We start from the raw sequence: 26,296 nt of genomic DNA on the forward strand, positions 1-26,296 counted from the left end.
GGTGGGACAGTTCTGAAAGACTCATGGAGTGAATCTGTGAAACCACCTTTTCTATATCATTACCTTTGGGGTATAACCTGTATCCATTTTCTGAACATTACAGATCAGTTCATGATCTGATGAGTGGGTGGCTATGGATCCCAAACCCAACATCCTTTAGTAAGTTGTTGGTTTCTATGTCTTCTACCCTATTTGATTCTGGGTAGAAACAATAAAACATTTGTTTTGAAATTTTACCTCAACCGTAGGTCATTGTCTGATATGGAACACCATGCCTTAACCCTTTAAGTGCAACAGAACATATATTCTACAGTCTGTTGCACTTCAAGTCCGAGAAAGGATGTTTCCATTCGCTCCCAGACTATGCCCACATGTTGCACTCTTTTGTACACACAGCCCATAAAATGATGGGATAGCTTGTGTCAGATTGCCTTTGGGTCTTGGTGAAATTATGGCATTTTAACTTGTGGAAGGCTCAGATTGGGTATCCCTGACAAAAATGCTAAAAAATATCTGCCATTAATTATATAATGTGATCATATATAATTTGTTATTTTAACAAGGGCATTTAATGACTAAGATGTCCTTCTTTGACTGGGGCCCCCTGGTAAATTCCTTCACCACTTTTTGCATCAAAGAGTTTCCTCAATTAAATCATAAAGCATGTGTATTTCAACACAAACTTGGGCATTGTGAGTTGTTTTGCACTTTAGCATTACAAGCTGTAGAATGTGTATCTGTCACAACCAGGACTGTAATGTGAATGTACCCAGCAGTTTAATTTGTGACACAGACCAAAGGACCTTGTATTCTCACAATGACAACCATTCATTTTCCAACAGTAAAGCATTTATTTAAAGCATCACGAGTCCGTTCACATGAAACAATGGACCTTCTTTTCTCAGTCTTGCCCCAATCTCTTGGCACATGGTTTTGCTGTGTATGAGGATCGGTGGGACAGTTTCTCTAAAAATCTCAAAGTTTGCTGGAATTTGTGATTGAAAAGTCTGGTAAAATACAAGCTCTGATCTCTTCACTCAGACTGTCCAGGCTAGAAAGATTTCCAGGCAGATCTATTAGAAAAATAGATATATTACAGTAAGGTACACGTGTGGGTGAAAGCACAAGGAGACTATTTTGAAGAGCAATGTTTTCAGTTATAGGTTCCTTGCATTGGCATTGCATCAGCTGCAACAGTGGCTGATTTCCCAGGGGAAAGCATGTGCTATTATTATGTGTAACAGCACACAAATCCTGTAGGATACAAGTCAGAATGTAAAGTTGTGATGATATTGTAGTGGACAGAACACTGGGGCATTCCACATGTGTATGTCTTGTTAATATGTACTTTAAATGTATGTCATATTGGGACATTTCTACAGAACCCACTGCTTTTTTTCTGGATTTTCTGTTCTGAGATGCCATTCCATTCATAATTCAATATCACAGCACATGTTATAAATTTTAGTGTGTGTAAAACATTCTAGATAGTCTTTTATAGTAAGTGTAAATATGTACTTTTTAATACACTGTAAATGGGTTCATGGTGTTGATAAAAAAAGCTGTCAACTGTGTCCAAGCAATTTACTTCTGCAGAATGGTTGCAGCTTTTCTCCTTATTTAGGTTGCTCTGGTAAACTCCACCCAGTGTTTGCAGTGGGAAACTGGTATTGGTAGTGAGCAAAACTTCATCTTCCACCATATTCACTGCAAATATGTTGGATGCTGAAAGTTGAATTAGACCTCTTGTATCCAAAATACCCCCCAGTTTGCCTGAGTATCATTTTTCCCCTCAGTCCCCAAACTGGGGACTTTTCCTTATTCTATGCAGCAAGATTTCCTCCACAACTGCACTCCTAACATGTAGGAAAAAGTGTGGGGAGAATACCTTAAGGCATAAATGAAAGTACAAAGAAAATTAAAAAATGAAAACAGAGCGGAAAGGAGAAAATAAGAAGGGCATGTGAGAAGTAAGAAAGAATGAATGGAGATCTGAACAAATACTGGGGAATGTGGCCCATGTTTCAACTGAACCAAAGCCAAATTACATTGCAAACTCTCTTCCATTCAAACTTTGTCAGCTAATGTGCAAGTACTTCTTCTACAATCTACTCTATGAGATACCTAACAGCAAAATCACTAATTCTTGAGAATTTAAAGGTTAAAAGTTACTGAAGTAAACATACTTTAGGTGCACTTTCAAACACTTTTGCCATTTAAATTATTTGCTAATTCCTTAAAACCTGAAGCACTTCTTCCCTTAAGATAAGTGAGGATTTACGCAGATGACAAACAGGAACTGGTTCGTTTCCTTCAGTTTACAGCACTGTTATAAGGTACTAGGAGGGCAAGAGCAGAATGGATTCTCACTTGAGGAGCAGCTTGCATATTGAGTTTACCCCTGGGCCTCTAGCATAGCAGCAATCAGGGTTAACTACTGTGCCACAGAAAACACTGCATTATAATTAAAAACTAATTAAAACTCTGGCAAAGACTGGCATCTCAGTCTGACAATGCAGAATAATTAAGCTCCAACATCTGGTGTTTCTACAGTACTGGACTAAGCCTATTTCTGTGTCCAAATTAATATAAATATATATCATACAAATTTGTTTACAAGAATATATTGTGTTTGGTAGTGAATCATAGTGGAGGATGATGTCTGGTTTTGCAGAGTTTTTGGCTTGAACTGCAAGCCACGTTGCTTTCAGCTTGCTTTGTACAACGTTTGTGTTTGTCTTATGTTTTGTCTTGAAACTGCATTACTTTATAAATAAAATATTTTTAAAAAACTTGGTTAAACAAAAGTTAAGATTTTTTGCTGTTTGTATGTGAGGTCTTAAAAATACATTTAATTTATGGACACTGGATTAGTGTTGGACTGGCCCACCAGAAGCTCATGCTACAGGGCTGATTATTAAATTCTGATGCAAACTTGACTGGTTTCTGAGCTGCCATGTATGAAAAATTTAAAAAACTCAAATGCATCAAATTCGTATTTTACTCATCATTTTCAAAGGGTCTACAGTACAAACTCAAAACTGAAAAGCTTGAATTGGAAAAAAATCACATACATTTTGCCTAGGACAACTTCCATTGACTTCTACTTGAACTTGCAAGCTTTTAGATGCCGAAGTTTTACAGTCAACTAATTCAAATTCATGAGTTGTAGGTCCAAAAAAATCAAATTGCAGAAAAAATTTGTTTTTAAATGTTGACAAATCAGCCCCTGAGTGTTCAATTGAATCTAAACTTTTAAGCTCTAAAGCATGAAGTAACTTGTTTTCAAATCTCTAAATTAGGGTAATGGTCATACACAGGCAGATTTAAGCTGCTGATTTGGCCCCTTTAGAGTCAGCAGCTTATCTGGGGCATACCCTACTGATATCTGGCTGAAAACCATCCAGATATTAAATGGGCAGGTTTCAAAATCTTGTAGGGGTGAGGACCACATTGGCTTGTTGATTCTATCCTCAACCTTACGTCCTGAATTCCCTTCGCTTAGCCCTTACTCCAAGCAATTAAATCAGCCCGACATCACCCACCTCATGTTGAGCATACACCGAAAGATCAGTGAGGTCGCCAAACAAGTTGATCTTTCAGTGTATAGCCAAATATACTTTCTTTAACTAAAGTTTCTTTAGTTTAGTTTTAGTATTCAATCAGATCTTTAGTTGAGGATTTGCTATTTGGGTGAAATGATGGATTAGGGTTAGAGATGAGCGACAAATGCGGGCGACAAAAAAATCACGAGACAAATGCGTTCCGCATCACTAATTAAGGTATCCCTGCTTTACAGGGGAATAGGTTTACAGAGCTGCTTCAGGTTTGCTTTGAAATCTAACTCTAACTCTTCTCTGTAGTAACCTATTTCAGATTTCATGGTGTGTAGAACCTTTGTCTGGCCTTGTAAGCAGTGCCATAAATGTCTCTAAGAAGCTGTGAAATACCTATCAATACTGAAGCAAACAAACATTAAATACATTAACACAAGAGTGACTGATGACAGCTATTTACCATTACCAATTATTATTTTGCCAAAAAAAGTACTATAACCACAAGCACAATACAATACTAAGGAACTATCATAACTGTAAAAGAATTAGAGAGTACTGTTACCTAAATGTTTCTGGAGGAAGGTAAGGGCTGTTGTGATGGTTGCTTGCAAACACTGCCCTGGGTTTATCTTTGCACGGGGTTGAAGGAGTCTGTCAGTAAGAAACCCAGATAGAAAGGCAAAATCTGACAGGCTGTGATGTACAGATCCTCTAACAAAAGAAAAAACATTGGCAGAGTGAGTGACTTTAAAAAAATAGAATCCACAATATTAAGTACCAGTATGTTGTACTGCCACGCATACCAGGGAAGGAACATAATCCCATACAACAATACAACCACAAGGCATCAAAGATGCTGAAAGTGCAATAAGTCCATTATCATATAAAGAAGGCAGTTTTTAGGGGAATGCTAAGCCTTTGGTAGGGTTTAGCAAAAAAAAAACAAAACATTGTTACAAAGTCTTAAGAATTAGATATTACCACAATGCCCTTAACTATGATCATAATTGAATGTCTACACTCATAAACAGGTATAGGACCTATTTTCCAGAATGCTTGGAATCTGGGGATTTCCACAAAAAAGGATATTGTCTTCATTAATGTAATCATATCTTTAAAATCATTGAAACATTAAATACACCCAATATGATTGTTTTGCCACCAATATGTATTCATGCTGCTTAGTTACCAGTACAAGGTACACTTTTACTGTTACAGAGAAAAAAAGTCAGTATTATTTCCTTAAAGAAAAAGGAAAGGTAACAACCAAGTAAGCTTTATCAGAAAGGTTTATGTAAATACAGCCATAAGCGCTTACAGTAATGCTGTCCTCAATCAAAAGAAACACAGGGTTTCTTGTCTCTTTTTTTGTAAACATGATGTTTCAGTGTCTGACTTCCTCTCTCAGAAACATGCTTAATTCCCATGTCCAGAGTCTGCACAGTTCTCTCCTTTCTCCTGCTCCCCCCTCCCACCAGAATGCTAAGAACTCCTCCCCCCTCCCATAGGAATATATGATCTGAGCCAGTGATGACCAACTGGCAGCCCTCAACCCCCCTCTGTGTGGCCCCCCACCTGTCTGGCTGCTTTGATGGCTTAACTTTGTGTTATCTTTAAATGGTATCAGTACTGAGATTAACTGGCCCCCTGCATTGTTATCACCTCAGATTCAGGCTGTAATCCCTCTGTATTGTTTAAAAATGTAATCCCCTATGTTGTTCACACCTTTTAATCCCTGCATTGTTCAACCCCTGCAGTGTTCACACCTCAGGCTCAGGCTCTAATCACCCACATTGTTCACCTCTTCACACCTCAGACATTGTATGTACTGCCTGGGCTATGCTGCCTGTGTATAGGCAGCATAGGGCAGGGAGGGTATGGCACCCACAGGCAGCATAGGACAGGCAGAGTGCTGCCTGTGTGTGCCATACTCTGCCTACCCTATGCTGCCTGTGTGTGTCATACTCTGCCTGCCCTATGCTGCCTGTGGGAGGTGAACCTGGCAGGGATTTGTTCTGGGAGTTTGTTAGCAGTTGGAAATAGCCATTAAATGGTCCCTAAGGTATGTAATTATATGATGGGGGTTGCTGTGCTATCCACAGGGGAGGAGGAGGCATATGGATTTAAGGGTGTGTCTTAACATGAAATAATATAATTCTTTAACGTATGAATGATGGTTGATATCCCTGCAGCGACCATTGTGATAAAATGGGTGTGGTTTTAAGTGGGTGTGGTTTAAAATGGGGGAGTGGCCCAAACTGTCCCTCAACCATGTATGCAAGAGAAATTCCGGCCCTCGGCACCGCAGAAGTTGGACAGCACTGATCTGAGCTATAATGGCTAGACTGCAGGCAGAAAGCTACTTAAAATGGCAGCTGCTGTCTGGAGAAAGCTTCTAAAGCTGTTTACTCAGGTAGGGTAATGGTTTCTGCAGAATAAATATATTGTTCTAGGTGGCAATAATGTGGCAAATCTATTGGCAGTAAAATGCCAAAATGACTTCTCCTTTAAAATTGAATTTTTAGGACATGGCCATCCTTTAATTCACAGATTTCTGGATAATGGGTTTGAGGATAAGGCGTTCAATACCTGTGCTTGTTTTCTTAGACACTTCTTTAAACTATGAAACAAATGCAAACAATTATTTACAATAAATTATGTATATGCACTTCCTGTTAAACACCATAACATTTTCTAGGAAAGAATAGCAAGTTAAGGAATAAGCCCAAAAAAATGACAACTAAACATTTTTTTCAGTGACATGATTCCAAGATCATCACTTACAGAATAGTTATAATTTTGCTCTCCTTATTTCCAGCATTTAGTCTTTTCATTTTTTCGATGCTAGAACTAGTCTGGAAATGTTCTGCATTTATGAACAGTATTGGCTTTCTGATGTCAGGATAAGACGCATCGTCCAGAGGGAACATCCAGGCATCCAGTGCAACAGCACACCTGCACAAATAAAGGGGTAAAGAATGTAATGCAGCATCAGGAGGTCCACAAATAGCCATGTCTGTTAATTGACACTCAGCAAACAGTTACTTTTAAGCTGATAATATGACACAAAGTAACCTAGGTACAGATTGGCTACGATCAACACCCTACTAGTTAAGCGCTACAGCTACTGGTTATCCTCTCCACAGGAAATAGGGGTTTAGGCTCACCCAAGTTAGAAGTGCTGAAGGGCTGCCAGGTGGGATCAGGTTTCCATTGGTTGTTTTACATCATTGTCTTTCTTTTTGTCAATTTCTTACTCTTTGTAATAGTGTACACTAAAGCAGCTCTGCAGAAACTGGAAGAATGATATCCTAAAAGTCTTCATTTCTGGTTAGTGGTATTGCCACCTAATGCAAAATCTATTATATCCTGGAACACTAGCCTAAACTGCTAAATTTAGGGGCTGATTTACTAACCCACGAATCCGAATTGGAAAATGAACATTTTGCGAATTTTTTCGTCGCCGTTACGACTTTTCGTAAATTGTCGCGACTTTTTCGTAACCATTACGACTTGCACGGAAAGTCGCAACTTTTTCGTAGCTGTTACGATTTACTCGTACATTGTCGCAACTTTTTCGTATTGAGCGCTCGTAACCGGCGGGCAAAACTTTCAGACTTTTCAGACTCTGCAGCTCCAACCTGGGCCAAGAAAAGTCACGATACTGAAGCTACGAAAAAGTCGCGACATTTTGCGAAACAGTCGTAATGGCTACGAAAAAGTCGCGTCAATTTACGAAAAAATCGCAAAATACCGATCATTACGAAAAAAACGCATTCGGACGCCTTCGGACCGTTCATGGATTAGTAAATCAGCCCCTTAGACTCTTTGACTGAGTGCATTATGTGTGATTTCAATGCTATGTTATACACTCAGCTACACAGACTGGACCAGGACTACTGAAACTATGAAAATGGAAACACCCAGATGAAAGGTGGTGTTCCGGTCACTCCTCCAGGTATGGTACTTTATCATGTATTGACATGGCATTCGCCACCACAGACTATGTTCCCAGGGCCTTTTCAAATCACTCCCCATCATTGTTGCTTTTATCCCAGTCACAAGATGCTAGTTGGAGGTTAAGTCCATTGTGGCTGTCTCACCCCCAAGGCAGGGACCACTAATCTCAAGCAGGTATTCACTCACCTACAGACCCAACATAATAATATAGGCTCCAGGATCCTAGTCTTCTTAGACTGCCAAAGCATTTGATTTATTCCCTTAAATATGTCCAAAGCATTTGGACATATTTATGGAAAACAAGTGGATCTAGCTACCATACCAAAACCCTACTGCCCAGGTCAGGATTAACGGCTTGCTCTGCTCCCTTCCCCTTTGACGCTGGAAACCAGACAGGGCTGCCCCCTATCGCCATTGAGCCACTGGCTCTTTATATCAGACAGACTCCAACCATAACTAGATTTAAAATTGGCACCCTAGTGGACAAATGGCTCTATAGCACTTGAATTTCTTCAGAAATTTGGTGAATATACTGGACTCATTTAATAGATAAGTCTGTAATACTGATTGATTGATTGATTGATTGATTGATTAATACACACTCATACTTATTGATAGGCAGGCTTGTGAATAAGTTCCAATCTGTACTTGATGGACTTTGTGCACTGATGTGTATGTGTATTGATGGATGTACTAAATAAACTTTGTATTTTTTAAAGTCTGGGTCACTGCTTGCAAGATATCTGGTCATCTGACATTGTGCCTGTATAAGGCATTGATTGATACAATCCACCCTCCATTCCCTAGGGTAATCGCACCCAACCCTTAACAAGGAGCAGTGGAAAAAGGCAACTTTCACCTTATAAAGTGACCTGATATCCATCCATGATAGTATGATTCAATTGAAGTTTTTGCAACAGATCTACATTACTTCTATAAGGCTACAAAAGATGGGAGGTAGACACTTAGCAGACCGTCCTAAATGTCAGGACCTAAAAGCCTCCCTTTTCTACTTGGCTAGGGCTCAGGGCTGCCTGGGTAAATCTGAGAAGATATGGTCCCCATAGTTAGATACCCACCCACCTGATGATGAGTGACCTCTAATCATTTGCTGTTTCCTATTTTGAAAACCGCTATGTCCTAAATAAGACTGTATGACTTCTGTTAAATGTTTGCATGCCATGAATAAGTAATGTACACCATTCTTTGAAATTTTTCACATTTGCTTTATGTCCTATTATTGTTTTAAATTGTAAATTAAAACCTTAAAAAAAGAATGTAATGCAGCAAGTAATTATACACCCAAAATGTAATCAGAGTTTGGGAAAGCACTTTCTTGGAAAAACTGAACTTCAAAAAAAAGTAAAACTTAGTAGCTTAAGACAATTATAGTTAAGATTACTGGGGTTTATTTATTTCCCCCCTATTAAAATGAACAGAACCTGGACCACATTTCAAAACAGACAAGCTCATTGAGTACATGCTGGCCAATCAAGGCCAAATCTAGTTTTATTTTTCAGTTACTTTTTCTGTTAGGCAACATTTAATTTAAAGTGACACTAACACTAAAAAAACGACTCCTCAAAATATGAATGTACATAAAAAGTTGCCTATAGGTCATGTTGATTGATTTTCACTGAGAGATTTGCTTTTGTAAATAATTGTTACTTGAAGTTCCTAAACCTGACTGTTTTGCCAACCTGACTGTCCCTTCTCAGCCTGTCAGTTATAGCTTCTAATGCTAACGGCCTCCTGCTGGACAAATATGGCAGCCCCCTCATAGAGGAACATGGGAGATCAGATAGGTAATATAAAAGCATTGGGCAAATACTTTTATGGCAAAAATGAAGGTCATGCAAAGACAATATTATGATAGATGTAAAAAAAGGTTTAATTTCTGGTGTCAGTATCTCTTTAAGTCATAGCAAAAAAACAAAATGTCATGGAGACATGTGTAGTGTTTCCACTGCCCAGGGCACAATTGCTTAGTGCTTGGGCCCTAATTTTACACCCCATAGAGGTCTAGCACTAGTGCCTATGGCAACTGTAAATAAGGCCCAATGCACTTTGCTGACAAAGAAATATGATGACACCCTGGCAGCAGTGCTGATATCTTATAATGATTAAATTATTTCCATAGTAATTCCCCCTTCATAGACCACACAGAGTAGCACTGGTAATTTTGCTACTGATACTTATACTTACAGTCCTGCGTCTAGAAATTTTTAATAATGTATAATAAATGTATAAAAAAGATATTGTTTGGCAGTTAAAATGTAAAGTGTTGCAGGTTATTCCTAAACCCAAAAGAGAAGTTGACTGGCAGCGAAGTTAAAGTACTACAGGCTTGAGGTTAAAATGGAGAAATGTAGAAAATATCACAAAAAAAAGAAACTGAAATTCAAATTGTAGGCAAAATGGGGGGAAAAATTTGCTAGTCACTGATCAACAAACAAAAGTTGAAGAAATTCTAAATTATATTATTATTATTAAATCTGATGTATGGCCTACTTTTTGGACACTTTTGATGTCTAAACCCAAAACAATGATTAACAGATTATTATTCCTTTAAACAACAGAGCATGATATTCTCGTGGACCATATGCTTCTTTGGACTTTTAGATCCCTGACATACTAGCTTGAGTTTGTATAGGCTTAAGAAGTTTGTTTCCTGCTTCTTTAAGAAAAGTTTTCCACAATGTAATTTATGAAAGGGTAAACGTTTGTTTGGAGTTTGGAGTGAATATTTGTTGGTTCCTTAAAGGAGAAGGAAAGACTAATAAAGTGTTAATCTCAAGCTACAGGCATACCTTCAGTTCTCTCAATAGTGCCCATAAGTCTCTCCATATTTCCTCTGTTCAGATGACTCGACCCCTGTACATGTGCAGTTTGTAAGACTATGAGGAAACTTCCTGCTGAATGGTTCAGATCACACATTCCTAAGGGAGGGCGAGGGAGCTCTTACCATTCTTGTGGGAGGGGTGAGCAGGAGAGGGGATAGTGCTGGGCAGACTCTGGCACAGGACGCTTAGTGCAGCGTATCTGTGAGTGCTTATGGCTGTGTTTTTGTTTATGTTGGATGTCCCACAGATCAAATGTGCATGTGCCCAAACTGCCATTTTTTGTTAAAAGCTGAAGAGAAGAAATTATTTTGTATTTTGAATGCAAAGGCATTTATTCCACTGACAAAGAACTACATAAAAACAAGAAATAGGCATATTTGGCAGTGATTTGGTGGTAATTGTTTATGTAAGATGGCTGCTAGCCAAGGTGTTTAGAAAAAGAGTAGATTGATTGCCCACCTATCCATGTAATAGTGTGTCCAGTATTACATTCTTTAAAATCAGCCAGCAAATGAATCAAGGCAGAAGAGTTGTATAAGACTGGTTCAAATTCAGATATCTGTTAGTGTGGAAAGTACATTTTCTGCAGTCTATGTAGAAACTTACCTAAATGTATCATCCTTTGTCAGACTAAGAAGTGTAGAAGCTCCACCGAAGGAATGACCCATTAGAGCTACTTTGTTAAAGTCGATCCTGCCCTAAGAGGGAAGGGGTTGGGGGTAAGATAGAAATAAAAGATAAATATGGCATATGGTCTGGGATAAAAGAGATAATGAAGGCAGATTACAGTAAAAAAGAAAGCGTAAAAAGAAACAATAAGGCATATATATCAAAGGTTCAAAAAAGGTTATTCTCTGGCAAACTCTATTTCCCTGGTCCTCTCCCAATCGGCACTATCTGGGTTAACTCCTCTCACTCCCGCATTGAGATGAATCCTCGCAAACTAACAAATATTTTTCCTCTACCTACTTCTCCTGGTTCTTCTCATTTACCTCATTTGAGAAGGAGTAGAGTTTTTGTCTGGAGGTAGCAGCACCTGCTGGTAAAGCAGTCCAGAGTTGGGGTTTTTCCTTGTGTGGGCTTAAGGCCAATTGTTTCCCCCCGAGGCAGGTTCTGTGGTTGTCTGGCAACGAGCATGGGTCAAGACCTGCCTTACCCACCTACCTGGTTGGTCCTCCTGGTCTGTAGTAAAGCAACTGGTGACATTAGTGGTACAGGAAGTAGTGCATGGTTCTTGTCGCCAGGGGGGAGGGTGGTAGCGAATGGAACACATGGCTGGAACTGTTATGGTGGTACATCCGGTTCCATGTTCAGGTTGGAATGAAGGCATTGAGTAGGGCAGACCTGAAATGGCTGGAAATGAATAAAGGGCTCACATCTGGCAGCACATGCTACTAGTGAAGTGAGATGCCGCACCACTCAGCTGTGTGCTGGTTTGCCTTGCTCCTGAAGTGCTCCCTGGATATTGCTAAAGCAAGGGGGAATCCCTATGTCAATAAATTGAATCTGATCACAAAGGTGATGGTAAGCATTGGGAGAGGACCAGGAAAAAGGGAAAATTGCTTCATACTTACCGTGATTTTCCTTTCCTGATTCCACTCTATATCAGCACTTCCCTCCCAGAGATATTCAAACTTGCTACCAGACACAGGTACAAGGATATGATGAATATTTATAAAATGTAATTTTAATAGTTTAAGGGCTCTGGCACACGGGGAGATTAGTCGCCCGCGGCAAAACTCCCTGTTCGCGGGCGACTAATCTCCCCGAGTTGCCTTCCCCTGCCATCCCATCGGCGACAATGTAAGTCACCGGTGGGATGGCAGACGCGGCGGGGCGATTTCGGGAAATCGCCGAAAAGACTCGCGAGTCTTTTTCGGCGATTTGCGCAAAGTCGCGCCGCCGCGTCTGCCATCCCGCCGGCGACTTACATGTTCGCCGGTGGGATGGCAGGGGAAGGCAACTCGGGGAGATTAGCCGCGAACAGGGAGTTTTGCCGCGGGCGACTAATCTCCCCGTGTGCCAGAGCCCTAAGAGGGTTCTTCTCAGTGGGGAAGTGGGAGGAGATAACCCAGATAGTGCTGACATGGAGAGGAACCAGGAAAGGAAAATCACGGTAAGTATAAAGCAATTTTCCCTTTTCCAGCCTTTGACCTTTTGGGCCATGTGGCAAACTCTGCTTTCAGCCTTTTACCTTTTGGGCCACTCTCAATACGATTACTCAGATGTGCGACCTCAATTTGTTTTTATTAGAATCTGTGTACATAAATGGTACATGCGATTTGCCTCAGGTGAGCCAGAGAAATTAACAGGAATAACTCCTGGAAGACTGATGATCTGAAACGTAAGCTAGTTGTCACTGTTGGCCTTGGGTAGCGTAGCCACTGTCCTATCCCATGTGCCTTAATGCTTAAAACCTCTGCAGGGTGTGCAGCTGCCATTAATAAATATGTTTTTTTTTCTCAGCAGTCGCGGATGTCAGTAACTTGTCAAATACAATAGTGTTCCCCATCCCTTTGCATTTAAACTTGGCACCTTTAGTGTTTCCAAATCAAAGTCAGACTTTAAAACATTAAACACTGCAACTCCAGCGTTGATATCTCGTAGAACGTGCATGACTCTGACACACTCATTTGCCCTTTGATGAAGCTAAAAGAGAAATGCAGTGGTAAGAGCTTGTGACAAAACACATAAAATGCACAAATAGCACAGTTCCATCAGGTTAAACAAGACACCGTAGGGTCGCAAGTGCTAGAGAGCTCCCCTTAGTGCTTTCTTAACAATCACTTGTGCCCCAGGTAATGCTGCCCTTTGCACTGAGGGAATGTAAAAAAAGGTAAGTAGAAAGATAAACCTTATCTGCGATCCAAGGGTTAAAGAGACAATGTAATAACTAAGGTCTAAAGCAGGACTGAGAGAAGAAAAAAAAAACCCGGAAAACAGTTATTTACTAACTTACAATTATCTTACATACAATTTCAATATAAAGTGATTAGATTTAGCTGCCCTCCTCCATACTAATCCTTTAGTGCACAAAAAATTATCTCTAAAGGAGTTGGCGCTTAGAAACCACCCAACAAAGTGACAAATCAATTTATATTTATTTGAAGTGAATAAATATGTTACATCATAATAAAATCAATTTTATACAATAATGAAATCACACAAACCACTAAATAAAAATATCAAATACGTTCTATGTGCAGGAGAAAATCACAATAAGCAGAAATTCATTTACTACATTAAAGGAAGACAAACAGTGTGCCCGTGGCTTTGGAGGGTATATGTGTACATATTGACGCACAGTGTGTAATTACGCAGCATACTTTATCTCCTTATGCCCTTTTTTTACTCCCATTACATACAGTGAGTGTGAGGGGAAATAGAGGTTTTATTGTTTTAACTTCTCTACTAAGTATTTCTTATTTGGTTAATGTAGTAAATGAATTTCTGCTTATTGTGATTTTCTCCTGCACATAGAACGTATTTCATATTTTTATTTAGTGGTTTGTGTGATTTCATTATTGTATAAAATTGATTTTATTATGATGTAACATATTTATTCACTTCAAATAAATATAAATTGACTTTTCACTTTGTTGGGTTGTTTCTAAGCGCCAACTCCTTTAAAGATAAAAAAAGGTAAGTGGCAGCACATCCAGTAATGCAGTGTCTGGTGCTCCATAAAGGCCATAACCCATGTGAGGCTATACATAGCATGCGACAAAGCACTATGTGTATCATTGCCCTAAAACAGGGATCCCCAACCTTTTTTTTTACCGTGAACAACATTTCAATGAAAAAAAAGCTGGGGAGCAACACAAGCACAAAAACTTTCCTAGTAGGTGACCAATAAGGACTCAGATTGGTTAATTAGAAGCCCAATGTGGACTGGCAGACTACTAGAAGCTCTGTTTAGCAGTGCACGTGGTCTCTGTGCCTCCAATTCTTGCCTCCAAGTCATAAATTAAAAAATGGGTACCAACTTTGAGGCCACTGAGAGCAACATCAAAGGGGTTGGTGAGCAACATGTTGCTCACAAGCAACTGGTTGGGGATCACTGCCCTAAAACATAAATTGTCCATTGGATACCAAACATTACAGAAGGTCTGTAGAGGATTTACTAGCCCAATGCTGTAGAAACCCTGGAAAACCCCAGACTCTACCCTGGGTCCAGGAAGTGCAATGTGCATTGGCACTTCTAGCATAAGCATACCATACCAAGTTGTTTATGTAACCCTTTATTGCCTGTATTGCTTAAATCCAGCTGCTCTCAGGTAGAACACCTATACACATTCTCTCATAGATTAACCCTTGCAATAGGTGAAGGAAGTGTCAGAGGAGGCTGCAATGTAACTCTCAACAAACGCACTGCTAGAAATAATGAAGGGCACCAATGATTCTTAATGGGTAGTGTAGCCCACTTTATCTTTATATGTGGCACTACCTGCTGATATTTCTCTATTTGGCGCTTCCAGGAGTCCTGAGCCCCGCTTACTTTGGGGAACAGCTACTACTTGGTACTTTGGCGTGCCTCCACCCAGGATAGGGATAGACTGAACTATAACTCCCCTCCTGAGACTTAATATACTGCTCCTTTGTGGGGGACTCCCAGCACTCCTGACACCCTACCCCCTCCCTGGGGTAGTTGCTTACCAGGCAGGTGGATCCTCCAGGAGAGATACACACACACTGATGTAATGCTGAACAAAGTGTTGTGTTTATTGGCAGAGTGGTAGACAGCTTTGGCATACAGGATACACAGGATATGTCAGGATACTTTCTCGTTCCCTCAGGAGTCCCTCTCTCCTGGGATACCGGTAACACTCCAGCCAAATGACCCTCCCTTTGGGGTTCCCTCCGGTACTTCTCGCCAGAAGCCCCTCTCTAGGGCACTTCCCGGTACTCCCGCCAAGCGGACACCCCTTGGAGACCTCACCCCGGAAATATCACCCGGCTATCCCCCGGATTAGGCAAACTCCTATTCCTAGCTCTTGTATCCCTGACTCCAGCTATCAGTGCTGGGAGATCTTAATCTCATCTGCCTCCTGGTGGGGCCAAGCTGCCCAGCTAAATAATCCTGTCTACCACTCCTAGAATGGTCTATAACAAACATCTAACTCACTAGACACAGCCTGTCACTATCCTCTAGCCAGAGGGGTCCCAGGCATAAGACCTGAAGGCACATGGCTGCACAGCTTTATATACTGTGTGCACCCTGTGGCCTAACTATTGAACTGCAGGGAAACTAACTCCCTGTTAACCCTTATAGTGCCATCCACCCAAGGTGTCCCACTACTAAAGTGTTACCCTCCCTGGGACCTATCCTGGGGGTAACCACCTAGGGGACCCAGATTTTGGGGATCCCTACAGTAGCAACAGATATTTCACAGTACACAGAATATTTCAGTTACCGGCACAACACACACCAGTTTTTTTTAGGGTTTACCAACTCACACTACCCCTGGGCTCGCTCCCAGCACATACATACTAACAGCAGATGATCTATAATGTGAAAGAATTGCGGTTTTGCATAGATTCAAATAAATTACGGAAATTAAGGGTTACCTGGTAATTTCTGAGGTAAAACTCTTTCGTTCCCACTTCTACTTTGTTAAACGGGACCCAAACCTCTTTTACAGGTGCATTTGTGGGTTCTCCAAAATGGTATGTGGCACATGCTGATCCATCCCTGCAATATAATATTATAGAGTTTCCATGTGTGACACATTTAAAAATATGTAATGTGACAAAGTACAACCATTGTATTGCCTTTACCTCAATAAAATAAAGGGATTTTTAAACATACTACTTTTAAGGTGGCCACACACGTGGCGATTTGCGATCTTTCGTGCGGCCATCGGTTGCACGAAAGATCGTCAAATCCGCCACTAACCTTCAGGGCTGAAACAGGCAGATAAGGAGGTAGAAACAATAGGATTTCTACCTCCTTCTGCCGATTCAGCCCTGAAGGCAGATTTTGATCAGGCGCCTTCTATGGCGCCCGTTCAAAATCTTTTAACCTGGCCGATCGGTGAGTCGACCGATATCAGCAGCCTCCTGCGATATCGGTCAACTCGCCGACTTGCCATACACGCACTGAATATCGTACAAAACGGGGTTTCGTACAACATTATCGGTGCGTGTATGGCCAGCTTTAGTCTCTCTTATTTTGCTATGGAGTAAATACATTTATTAAGGACTGGCTGTGTTTTACTTTCAAGCAGACTAACAATTTCTTTATTTTGAGCTGCTACAGTCACTTACCTGTGTTCTAAGGCTGCAACCAGAAATCCATGAGATGCAAGCTGCATACATAATGCTGAGTATACCGTCCTGAGGAGGCACAAAAAAGCAAAGGTAATTACATTTTAAAGAAAAAAATATACACAAGTGGCAATGCAAATTAATAATAATGTTGATCTTTTTCCATTTAACCAATGTTGTTACTGTTTATATTGGTTTACTGGTTTTGTTTCTTTAGCTAATATTTCTCTTTTTGTTTCCCAACCTAAATCCTCCAAGTCCATGTGAGAAAATGATGAGTGGCTTCTTGTCCACACCAGGCACAAGCGGAATACCCCACGAAACTGGGACTTCAGGGTTTCCTGTAAACCAAATGTTAAAAATAAATGTAGTTGTAAAACACGCAAGGGCTATGGTTAGAATGCATAATTTATGCATAAAGACTGACCTTTAATTTATAAATTCACAGACTATTTTGAATAACATCAATAATATATCTTATAGAACGATGTGACTACATTAAATAATTAATAGTAAGGATTACGTTTTCTCAGGAATTTTAGTGGAATTGAGACAGCAAATTTAATGTCAAAGCTTGTCACATATAGGCTCTTTGAGTATCCATAAAAATGGCCCGTTAATGGCTAATTATTCAGATATTATATCACAATCTGGCTTGCCTTGATGTATTTTCTAATGTGCTTTTTCTTTGTAACATTAAAACAATTTATTTCAAGCAATGATAGGCTAGGACACATCTAGCAATTGTTAAGCAACTCCTAGAGGTATGGACACATCAGTATATGGACGTTTATTCAGAATAATAGAGCCCAGCACACTCCATAATGCTGCTGTATTTTGCTATGTCATTCCAATTCTAACAACATTTGGGACAGTAGCCACCTCCCTTTGTCAGGTTCAAAACAATTGTACAGGACTTTTAAGGGTTTAAATTTGTTATTATGAAAGACCCCTTATCCTGAAAGCATTCTGGATAGTTAATAGCATGCTCATGAAAATGCGTGTTTACGGGGTCTCTCCTCATCAGCAATACCTGTAATATGTAACTTAACAACAAGAGACCTAAAGTGGCCCTGAGGTACATTGTTTTTGGTCTTTTCCCCATCTTAAAAACCTGTGTATGAATATTAGCTATTTTGAAACTTAGCAACTCCTAACATCTGTGTACTACAGTTGAATAACACACAACCCATCTGATGAAGTAGAAAGCTCATTCTACCAATATACATGCAACAAAGCCATGCATGTTTGTTGTATGCACTGGTTGGAATCGTCATTTTGTAAGATTTTGAGGTAAGCCTTAAAGTCAAAGGGATTCTGGGAACAAATTCCCAGAAAGAATAGCCAGGATAATAGCTGATCAGATTCCCAACTACAGACCGGTTTTGCCCTTCTTGGGGCTCATCAGTTTAGTGCAGGGTTTTCTGATCAGCTTAGGTAGAGCCAGGAGTGGGGATTCACAAACAAGCTAAAAGGGTTGAGGAGATGCCTCATACGTATGCGAATAAGTCTGGGAACTAATTCCTTAAGGCTCTTAGAAAAATCTCATTTTCATGGGTTTATCCTATATACTGCTACTTGTTATAGACAAGCAATGTACAGCCTTGTGATGCTTATAATATTGCTTACTGTGGCTCAGTGACTCTGTGAGTTCAATCACAGCCAGGGCACTACTTGCTTTGTACTTTGGTTTCCTCCCACACTCCAAAACATAAGTAAACTGACCATAGTATGTGTGAATGTGATAGGGAACATAGATTGTAAGCTCCTCTGGGGCAGCCACTGATGAATAATGCCTGTATTGCGCGCTGCGGAACTGTGTCGGTGCTAAATATATAACAGTAAACACGTAAATATTGTGTTGTGATCAACTTATCTAGCTGGAAAACCCTGTCATGTGAAGTTTCTAAGTTTTGTTACTTTTTATATCAAAAACTATGACATCAGTTAAACGCTTGCTTACCAAGAATTAGCGAAGAAATATACGGTGTAATTCTGCTATCCCAGCCTAAATACTTGGCCAAAGCTGTGACATACTCAGAATCTGGTAACCACGTTGGATGTTGCACAGTATCTGAAGAGCTACATGGGTAAAAGAGACGGAAAAAACTGCCCTGCTTGGAAAAACGAAGAAATGTTACTATGTAATGAAGAACATGGAGCTACATATATGCTCTCTCACACCAAGGACTAAATGATATACAGTATGTTACTTTTGCAAAATATGCACATTTGAACAGGAAATGCAATACTATACAGAACCTTCATTTGTGATGTAAACAGTAGGAAGTGTTTAGGGAAAAGAAGGTTTCATAGTGCTAGTAATCATTTAATACAATTTTAAATGATAGAATGAATGATTTGTTATGTAAAATCATGACACTATTCCTTTAAAGAGCTTTACAAAGATCATACCAGAACTGCATGGTTACAGTTTCTCAGTAAGTAGAGGCCTACCCTAGGGAAAACAACTTAAGTAGGCAGTGTTTTTACTGTAACAGCTAATCTGACTTTCTGTTGTGTTCATGTCATGGGTATCCATAAAGTTGTGTAAGTAGAAGTTACTGAGGCCCACAGGAAATTCATTGTAGGGCTCTCCTAAACTTTAGGAATAACATTTTTCAAAAACTTATAGTGAAACTACTTATAATTCACTAACCCAATAGAACCTGTATATTTTCTGGGCCCCCAGCAGTCACAGGGCCTGCTTCTTTTATAGTCACACCCCTTTTTTTTAAATGTTCAGTTTTTCCACTAAAAAGCAGAAATGGCAGTGAATATTCTTTATAGCATAGATTCATATAACATAGCTACTATGTCACCCAGTATAAATGAATAAATAAGAGGTGCCTTATTTATATATCATATGCTGGAGTGACAGATGGGCACTGCTTGAGAATGCTCAAGTTAATGTCACCTAATGTTGCCTGCTGGCCAAGAGTTTCAGCCATAAGGCAGAGCTTTACATTGTTTTGAAAGAAGTGTTATGGGAGTTCTGATTGTGTTAGAACTGACCATTTTCCATTGTGCTATGTTTACACAGACCTTTGGGTAATGAAGACAGTGATGTATCAGTCACATCAGTTATTTTTAATCAGCCTGCATGCGTTATACACACGCTGCTTTTGATCCTTCCTAAGTTCCACATTCTATGGTAAAAATACCTGTTAACTGCCAGGAACCTGGAACACTAACCACTTGCTAGCATATCAGGAGATGTATATCTTGCATTTTCAGCATTAAAAGGGTTGTTCACCATTGACTTAACTTTAAGTATGATGTAGAGAGTGATATTCTGACACAAATTTACAATTGCTCTTCATTTTTTATTATTTGCGGCTTTTTAATTATTTAAATTTTTGTTCAGCAACTCTTCAGTTTGGAATTACAATAGCTATCTGGTTGCTATGGTCCAAATTACCTTAGTAAGTCCTTAATAGAAAGATAAGTAATAAAATGTAACAGTAACAATAAAATTGTAGCCTAGCGGAGCAATAGTTTTTTTGGCTGCCAGGGTCAGTGACCCCCATTTGAAAGCTGGAAAATCTTAGTAGAAGGCAATTAATTCAAAAACTATAAAAAAAAACAAATAACAAAGATCAATCGGAAAGGTGCTTAGAACTGGCCATTCTATAACTATAATACTAAAAGTAAATTTAAAGGTGAACCACAGATCAAAACAGAATCAGAATACATGCTGCTAGCTGGTTAGAAACAAATGCAGCATTGAACTATGCATATTTCAGTAAGAGCTCTTTATTAAAGAATAACCTACTAACAATAGAACAAGCTATTCCCAGAGATGAAACTGTCACATATATGTTAATGCAAACATATATATATGCCCTGGGAATTCCTGCCACAGCTTGTGCACCAATCTCTATATAATTATAGAGCGTTAACTTCACACAATAGAGCTCTGTGTTTAGTAAAGACAGATAAGGGTAATAATATTCAGCTGAACAGTGACCCTTTGAGCATATTACCTCCTTGCTGTGTCCCACCATGATATCTGTGCAACTCACAAAGTGCGGCCCAGTCACCGGGGGCAACTTTAAAGACAACTTAACCCCCATTAGTGTTAAAAAAATGCTTCATAGAACAATACAGACTCTGCTGCCGGGCAGGTTCCGTGGCAAGTTACAAAACCAAGTACCAAAGTCCAAAATATTAGTGGGGAGGGGAAGAAGCAGCATTGGAGTGAATTCTGTCATGTTAGTGCAGCTTCCGATATAGGAGGAAGACACATGGAAAGCAAGAGAGACAGGGAGGGGTAAGGACTTCCTGTGTTAGGAGTCACTTGGAGGTAGAGTCAGCCAGCAGAGCTTATTGTTATTGTGTGCTTCTAGCTTGTATTCAGGAAAAACTGTGTGTATATATATTAGTGTATATAAATGCTGCTGTGCTAAAAATTACATGTATAGCCTATTGTAAAATATAGAGCGAATAAAGAACTCCCTTTTGTCAAATAGGATATTATAAATCACAAAGGGGTTCTATGACCATATAACCACAATATTGAAGGCCAAGTGATTTATATATAGGTCATGGAACTCCAAGGTAAATTTTAAAGGGATACTGACACCAAAACTCTACTCATCAAAATATGAATGTACATGAAACGTTACCTATAGCTGATGTTGATTGTTTTTTGTTGCAAAGTTTACTATTATAAGTAATTATTACTTGAGTTCCTAAACCTGACTGTTTTGCCAACCTGACTGTCCTTTTTCAGCCTGTCAGTTATAGCTTCTAATGCTAACGAACTACTGTTGCACAAATATGGCAGCCCCCTCATAGAGGAACATGGGGGATCAGATAGGCAATATACAAACATTGGGCAAATACTTTTAAGGCAAAATTATAAATAGCATGCAAGGACAATGTTATGATAGATGTAAAAAAGGGTTAATTTCTGGTGTCAGTATCTTTTTAATATCCACAATACAAAAGTGGATTGATCAATACATGTTCCCTGGTCCCCTGTTTCACTAGAAGATTAGTAGCTACACAATTTTGAAACTTAAACCACCTGTTTTTGAATGTATATGCACTTGCACAGATACCTAATTACTAGTATAACAGGACCAGGGAATATGCATTGATCAATCCTTTTTTGTATGCTTGCAGCTAATTTGGCCAGATGAGTTGCAATTCATTGTTCTTATATATTTTTACTTAGCCTTGAAATGCTCCCACTATACCCCTTTTTGTGACTTTTAATACCCTCATTTTCAACAAGAGATACTTTGCTTAAAATAATAAACAAGTTTCAATGAGTCATGTTGCAGAAATTATATCACTAAGTACCAATTACAACTGATGACATCCCTAAACACCATTTATAAGGATATCATTTACAGGATATTCATGGCTCTTGTGTATTATAAGGATATAGGACATCAAAATGAATTTGATGGCTATAATAAGGAATGAGGGCACAAGTCCAGCAGAACAGTGGCTTGGTGTTGCCTATCACTGTCATGTGCTGTTATAGGCAGATCTTTTCTTTCAGTTGGAAGAGGTGACAAGCAACCAAGGGAGTTCAGACTTCCTTGATTTGCTATAAGAATGCAGAGGCTTTGAGGTTTTGTTCAGAAACCAATCATGCTTTTGAACAATATGGAGTCCAACAATATGGGCAAGTAGTTTATTAATATTTAATCATTGCAATAATTAAACTATTATCAATAACTAAGGTTATTAAAAAACACATCTGCATGCACTATATAGGGGTCATTTATGTCCCCAGGGGGCAAGAGTGCACCCCCATAGTGCTCATTTGGAAAAACACAGTCCCCCTGCGTGCTGTGCTTTGTGCTGAGCACAGCCTCCGAATGTACAGCTAGCGCTAAGGTAGACCGTAAGGACAAGGCCTGAATACAGGCAGCGTGTCCTACTGCTTCTACCTCGAGATTCAAAATGACATGCAAGGTATAGGTTGGGAGAGGAGCACCCATACGAGCCTCCCTCCGCCGGCCCCTTTTGAATCGAGTGCAGCCTGATGCAGGCTGCATTCAATTAAAAATCACAGTCCAAGGTCTCTGTGCTCTGAAATGGAGAAATGGCTGGTAGCACCCTATTTTGCTTACTACATGGGGCATTGAAAATGAGCACCATTGACTGTTTGATATGGAGATGTTCATAATGCCAACTCCAACTCTCTTGGGTTATGCAATGAGCAGCTATCAGTATTAACACTTTCAGTGAACACCTTCTGTCTTTTGTCCATGTTCATTAGGGTGACAGTTTTTGTATAGTAATTTCTCACAAAAATAATAACTTTAAAATATTTAGATCAGCTAATCACACTCCTGTGTTTTCTAACTACACCACGATGTCCCATGGAGGGATTTAGTTGTGGGTAAGCAATCTCTCTAAAATGTCTTTCCACCAGCAACAATACAAATCGCTGGTGGAAAGGTCTATGCATCGTTTTGGTTTTCTGAAGTTGCGCAAAGTTGCCTGCAGAAGGAAACTTTGAACAACTGAAGCAATGCGTAGGCCTTTCCACCAGTGATCCATTGTACTTGACTTGTATTTTAATTGTGCTCTTCCCTACAACCCTTCTTTGTGTACTGAATTACTTTTGTGAAACATGAAAAATCCTTTTTCCACATGCTCACCCTAAGGAGCCTGCAGGAACGAATGTGAAGCAAAGATTGCTGCTGAAATAGTATGTGACCAGATCAACTTGACTTATGACTTTAACAGCAAAGACGGGTTTAGCAAGTTTACAGCACTGGTACATGCTATTAAACCACTCACTTTTAAATATTAGCTGTCCTTTCATTGCTTTTATAATGTAGGTAACTATGCCATGGCATTAAAAAGCTGAGTAATATATAATGAAGGTATATATTCATGTCCATATTGTATGTAAAACTCAGTCTGTGATAACATCCTTTTTGTTCTGCGTTTGTTAGGCTCTCTGAAAAGTAGATTAAAGTAGAGTATTATTGGAGATGCCTTTAGTTTTAACATGTCAGAGATTCCACAGTGGCAAGCTTTGTCTGTGTAACAGCATGCCTTAAGGTGGGTTCATTCACAATAGTTACTAAGCTGGTCCAACAAGTTGCATTAATAAATACTGTATACCTGATTTTACTATGTATAAAAGTGATTGCAGTATAATGCACTGTTGCCTGCACTGGTACACCTGGTGTGTTTGCCTCAGAAACACTACTATAGTTTATAGAAAACTGGGGGCAGCCATTCAAAGGAGAAAAGGCACAGATTACTTAGCAGATAATAGATAAAGTCCATGATATTGTATATCTTTTATCTTTTATCTGCTATGTAACCTGTGCCCTTTCTCCTTTTTTCAGCTTAAATGGCTACCTCCATGACTACACAGCACCTAATTTATATAAACTATAGTAGTGTTACTGAAGCAAAAACACAAGTTTTACCAGTGCAGGGCAATAGTACATTATATTTTAATTACTTTAAAACACTTTCATTTTTTTTGGTGTTACTGTTCCTTTAAACCACATGAGTGTCAAGGTCCGATGGCCTTTACCAGGGTTGAGGTCAGGACCAAGGAGAAAGCTGGGTTCAGAATGTCCAATACGCTGTATCCAAAGGGGTTAATCAAGTCTCCGGTCAAATTCAGGCAAAAGTTTGTGGTAGGCAGCAATCAGCGTAGTCTAGAGCAGAGAGTCAAAAACACCCAGAACCGGGCATTGAACCTGGGTACTGAGCATCCTTTTACTTTAAATTAGGTGCCAAAGCGCCTGGCAGTGCCCGTTACAATGAGTTGTAAATCCAAACTCTTTCCAACAGCCTTTTAGACCCCTTCTTGGCTATTTACAGAGCTAGTTACCTGTATAGAGTATGTTGCTACATGAAAGTGTGGGATTGGCAGTGCTGTTAGCTCCCATGGTATAGTGGATATATGTTTAGAAGTGTGATCATGTATCTTTGGCGTGGTTTCTCCCACATAAAATAATGCCACATGGACATTTCAGTAAATAAATCACATATGTTGATTCACAAGTCTAATAATTCTTTTTCATATATATTTTTTGCCAGAATGAGGATGATGGAAGAAATGACCTTTTATGACCAAATTTATAGATGGTGGATGATATCGGAGGTGTGGTTGATGACATTGGGGGGAGAGAGCCCTGCCTGGGTTCCCTAATTTGGAAAACCAGGTAGGGAGTTTTGACCAGGACAACCCTCCCGAAAACCAAGCTGTCTGGGTCAAAACCAGGCAGGTGGCAACCCTAACCGAATTACACTGTTTACAGTGACTTAATGTTCTATCTATATATATTGATAATAGGTGAGTGCAGATGATTTCTCGGCTTTGTCTGTATGAATTTTGTGGCCCTAGCCTGGGATTTTTAGTTTAAAACAGCTATGTAAAATTGTTCCACCAAGAAGCTAGAAATACAATACTTTGCTAATAATTTCATGACATTAATTTTCTCATCCACATGGAGGGTGCTTATCCAGGTTGGCAGTGAGAATTGTGGGATTTCATTATTGTTTCTGCTATGGGGGCACATTGCATACCCAATAGCTGCTGTCTGGTGTGCACCTGCAGATGCAACCCATGCCATTCTATGGTTTTACTTTATATACAACACTACCAGGGTTGGACTGGGCCGCTGTTGCACCAGGAAAAAACCCGGTGGGCTCCCGTGGCTGCCAGTGTCCCTCCTCTGATGCATTGAAACTATGTTTCGTGCTCAGTGGAAGACAATGGGCGGGTGCCCCTGCGGGGGGTGGGTTAGGGGGGTGAAGCGGGTGCATCTGTTGGGGGTGTGGGGGACATCTTTGTTTTAGAATGATTTATTCTAATTGTTTTGGTTATTGTAGCTTTACATTTTATTTTATAAAAAGATGTCATGGCCTAAATTGCAATTTTGAGTATGACAACATGTGACATCTAGTGGTCAATATGTAAATGTACACACATAACTAGTATAACAGAAATTAGTAACAAAAATTAGATTTTCACATAGGTTTAATACACAAAATACCACTGTATGACTTAAGCTGCCTGGGTTGGCAGCCAATCTCGAAAAATGGCCACCATCTATGCCTATCTATTATTATATAGCTGTAGTTTTGCAAACTCAAGTAGCTACATTATTAACAAAGACACTACAAAAAGTTGCTTGATTGAATTGAAATTAAGTACAGTTAGTACAGGTGTGAAGGTGTGCAAGCTCACCAAAAAATAAAAATGAGTAGCACCATGCAGTGATGCAAGCAATGGGTTTTAGACATGGGCCATGAAAGGTGTGCCTGCTCGTGGTGGGTGTGTAAGAGAAACTTTAATTGAGTTCCACTGCAATAAAAATCTGAACTGGCATAAAGATTTGGAGGGCACCCAGGCACCCCCCAGTTCTGACGTCAATGCATTTTAAAAGGATTCATGGACTGCTGTGACTGTTTGTTTTGTTGAAAAAAAAATCACAATTACTGCTTAAAGCATGATCTAGCTGTTGATGAGATAGTAGATATATCTGGTGTTTGGTACTATAGAGAGATGGCACTCCCTATTAAACAATGAATGGTACCTACACTTTAAAGGCAATGCAAAATGGCAACTAGTCCCTGTGATTTATTAAGTCAGACAAAATCCAACAATGTTTCTGGGGCATTCCTGAAAAAATGTATCAAATCACAGATGATCATATGTTTGGAACGCTA

At 39.6% G+C, this 26,296-nt stretch overlaps 1 protein-coding gene across 2 annotated transcripts; it reads right to left on the minus strand.

Annotated features, from left to right (window-relative positions):
- Nucleotides 1-827: 827 nt before the first annotated feature.
- On the minus strand, nucleotides 828-20,919 carry pafah2 (platelet-activating factor acetylhydrolase 2). Of its 2 annotated transcripts, none has more exons than XM_018091125.2 (10): nucleotides 20,614-20,919; nucleotides 18,591-18,744; nucleotides 16,872-16,968; nucleotides 16,628-16,696; nucleotides 15,929-16,052; nucleotides 12,896-13,009; nucleotides 10,967-11,058; nucleotides 6,342-6,512; nucleotides 4,120-4,268; nucleotides 828-1,073 (listed from the first exon to the last, which is right to left on the minus strand). In XM_018091125.2, the coding sequence occupies exons 1-10, from the start codon at nucleotides 20,701-20,703 to the stop codon at nucleotides 976-978; spliced, it is 1,158 nt and encodes a 385-aa protein (XP_017946614.1). In that variant the 5' UTR covers nucleotides 20,704-20,919; the 3' UTR covers nucleotides 828-975. The 2 variants fall into 2 exon arrangements, with proteins under 2 accessions (XP_017946614.1, NP_001186823.1); NM_001199894.1 differs by having other exon boundaries at nucleotides 832-1,073; nucleotides 18,591-18,741; nucleotides 20,614-20,811.
- Between the last annotated feature and the right edge of the window lie 5,377 nt (nucleotides 20,920-26,296).

The sequence above is a fragment of the Xenopus tropicalis genome, chromosome 2 (genome assembly GCF_000004195.4).
Source record: "Xenopus tropicalis strain Nigerian chromosome 2, UCB_Xtro_10.0, whole genome shotgun sequence".
In the NCBI taxonomy this organism is placed as follows: domain Eukaryota; kingdom Metazoa; phylum Chordata; class Amphibia; order Anura; family Pipidae; genus Xenopus; species Xenopus tropicalis.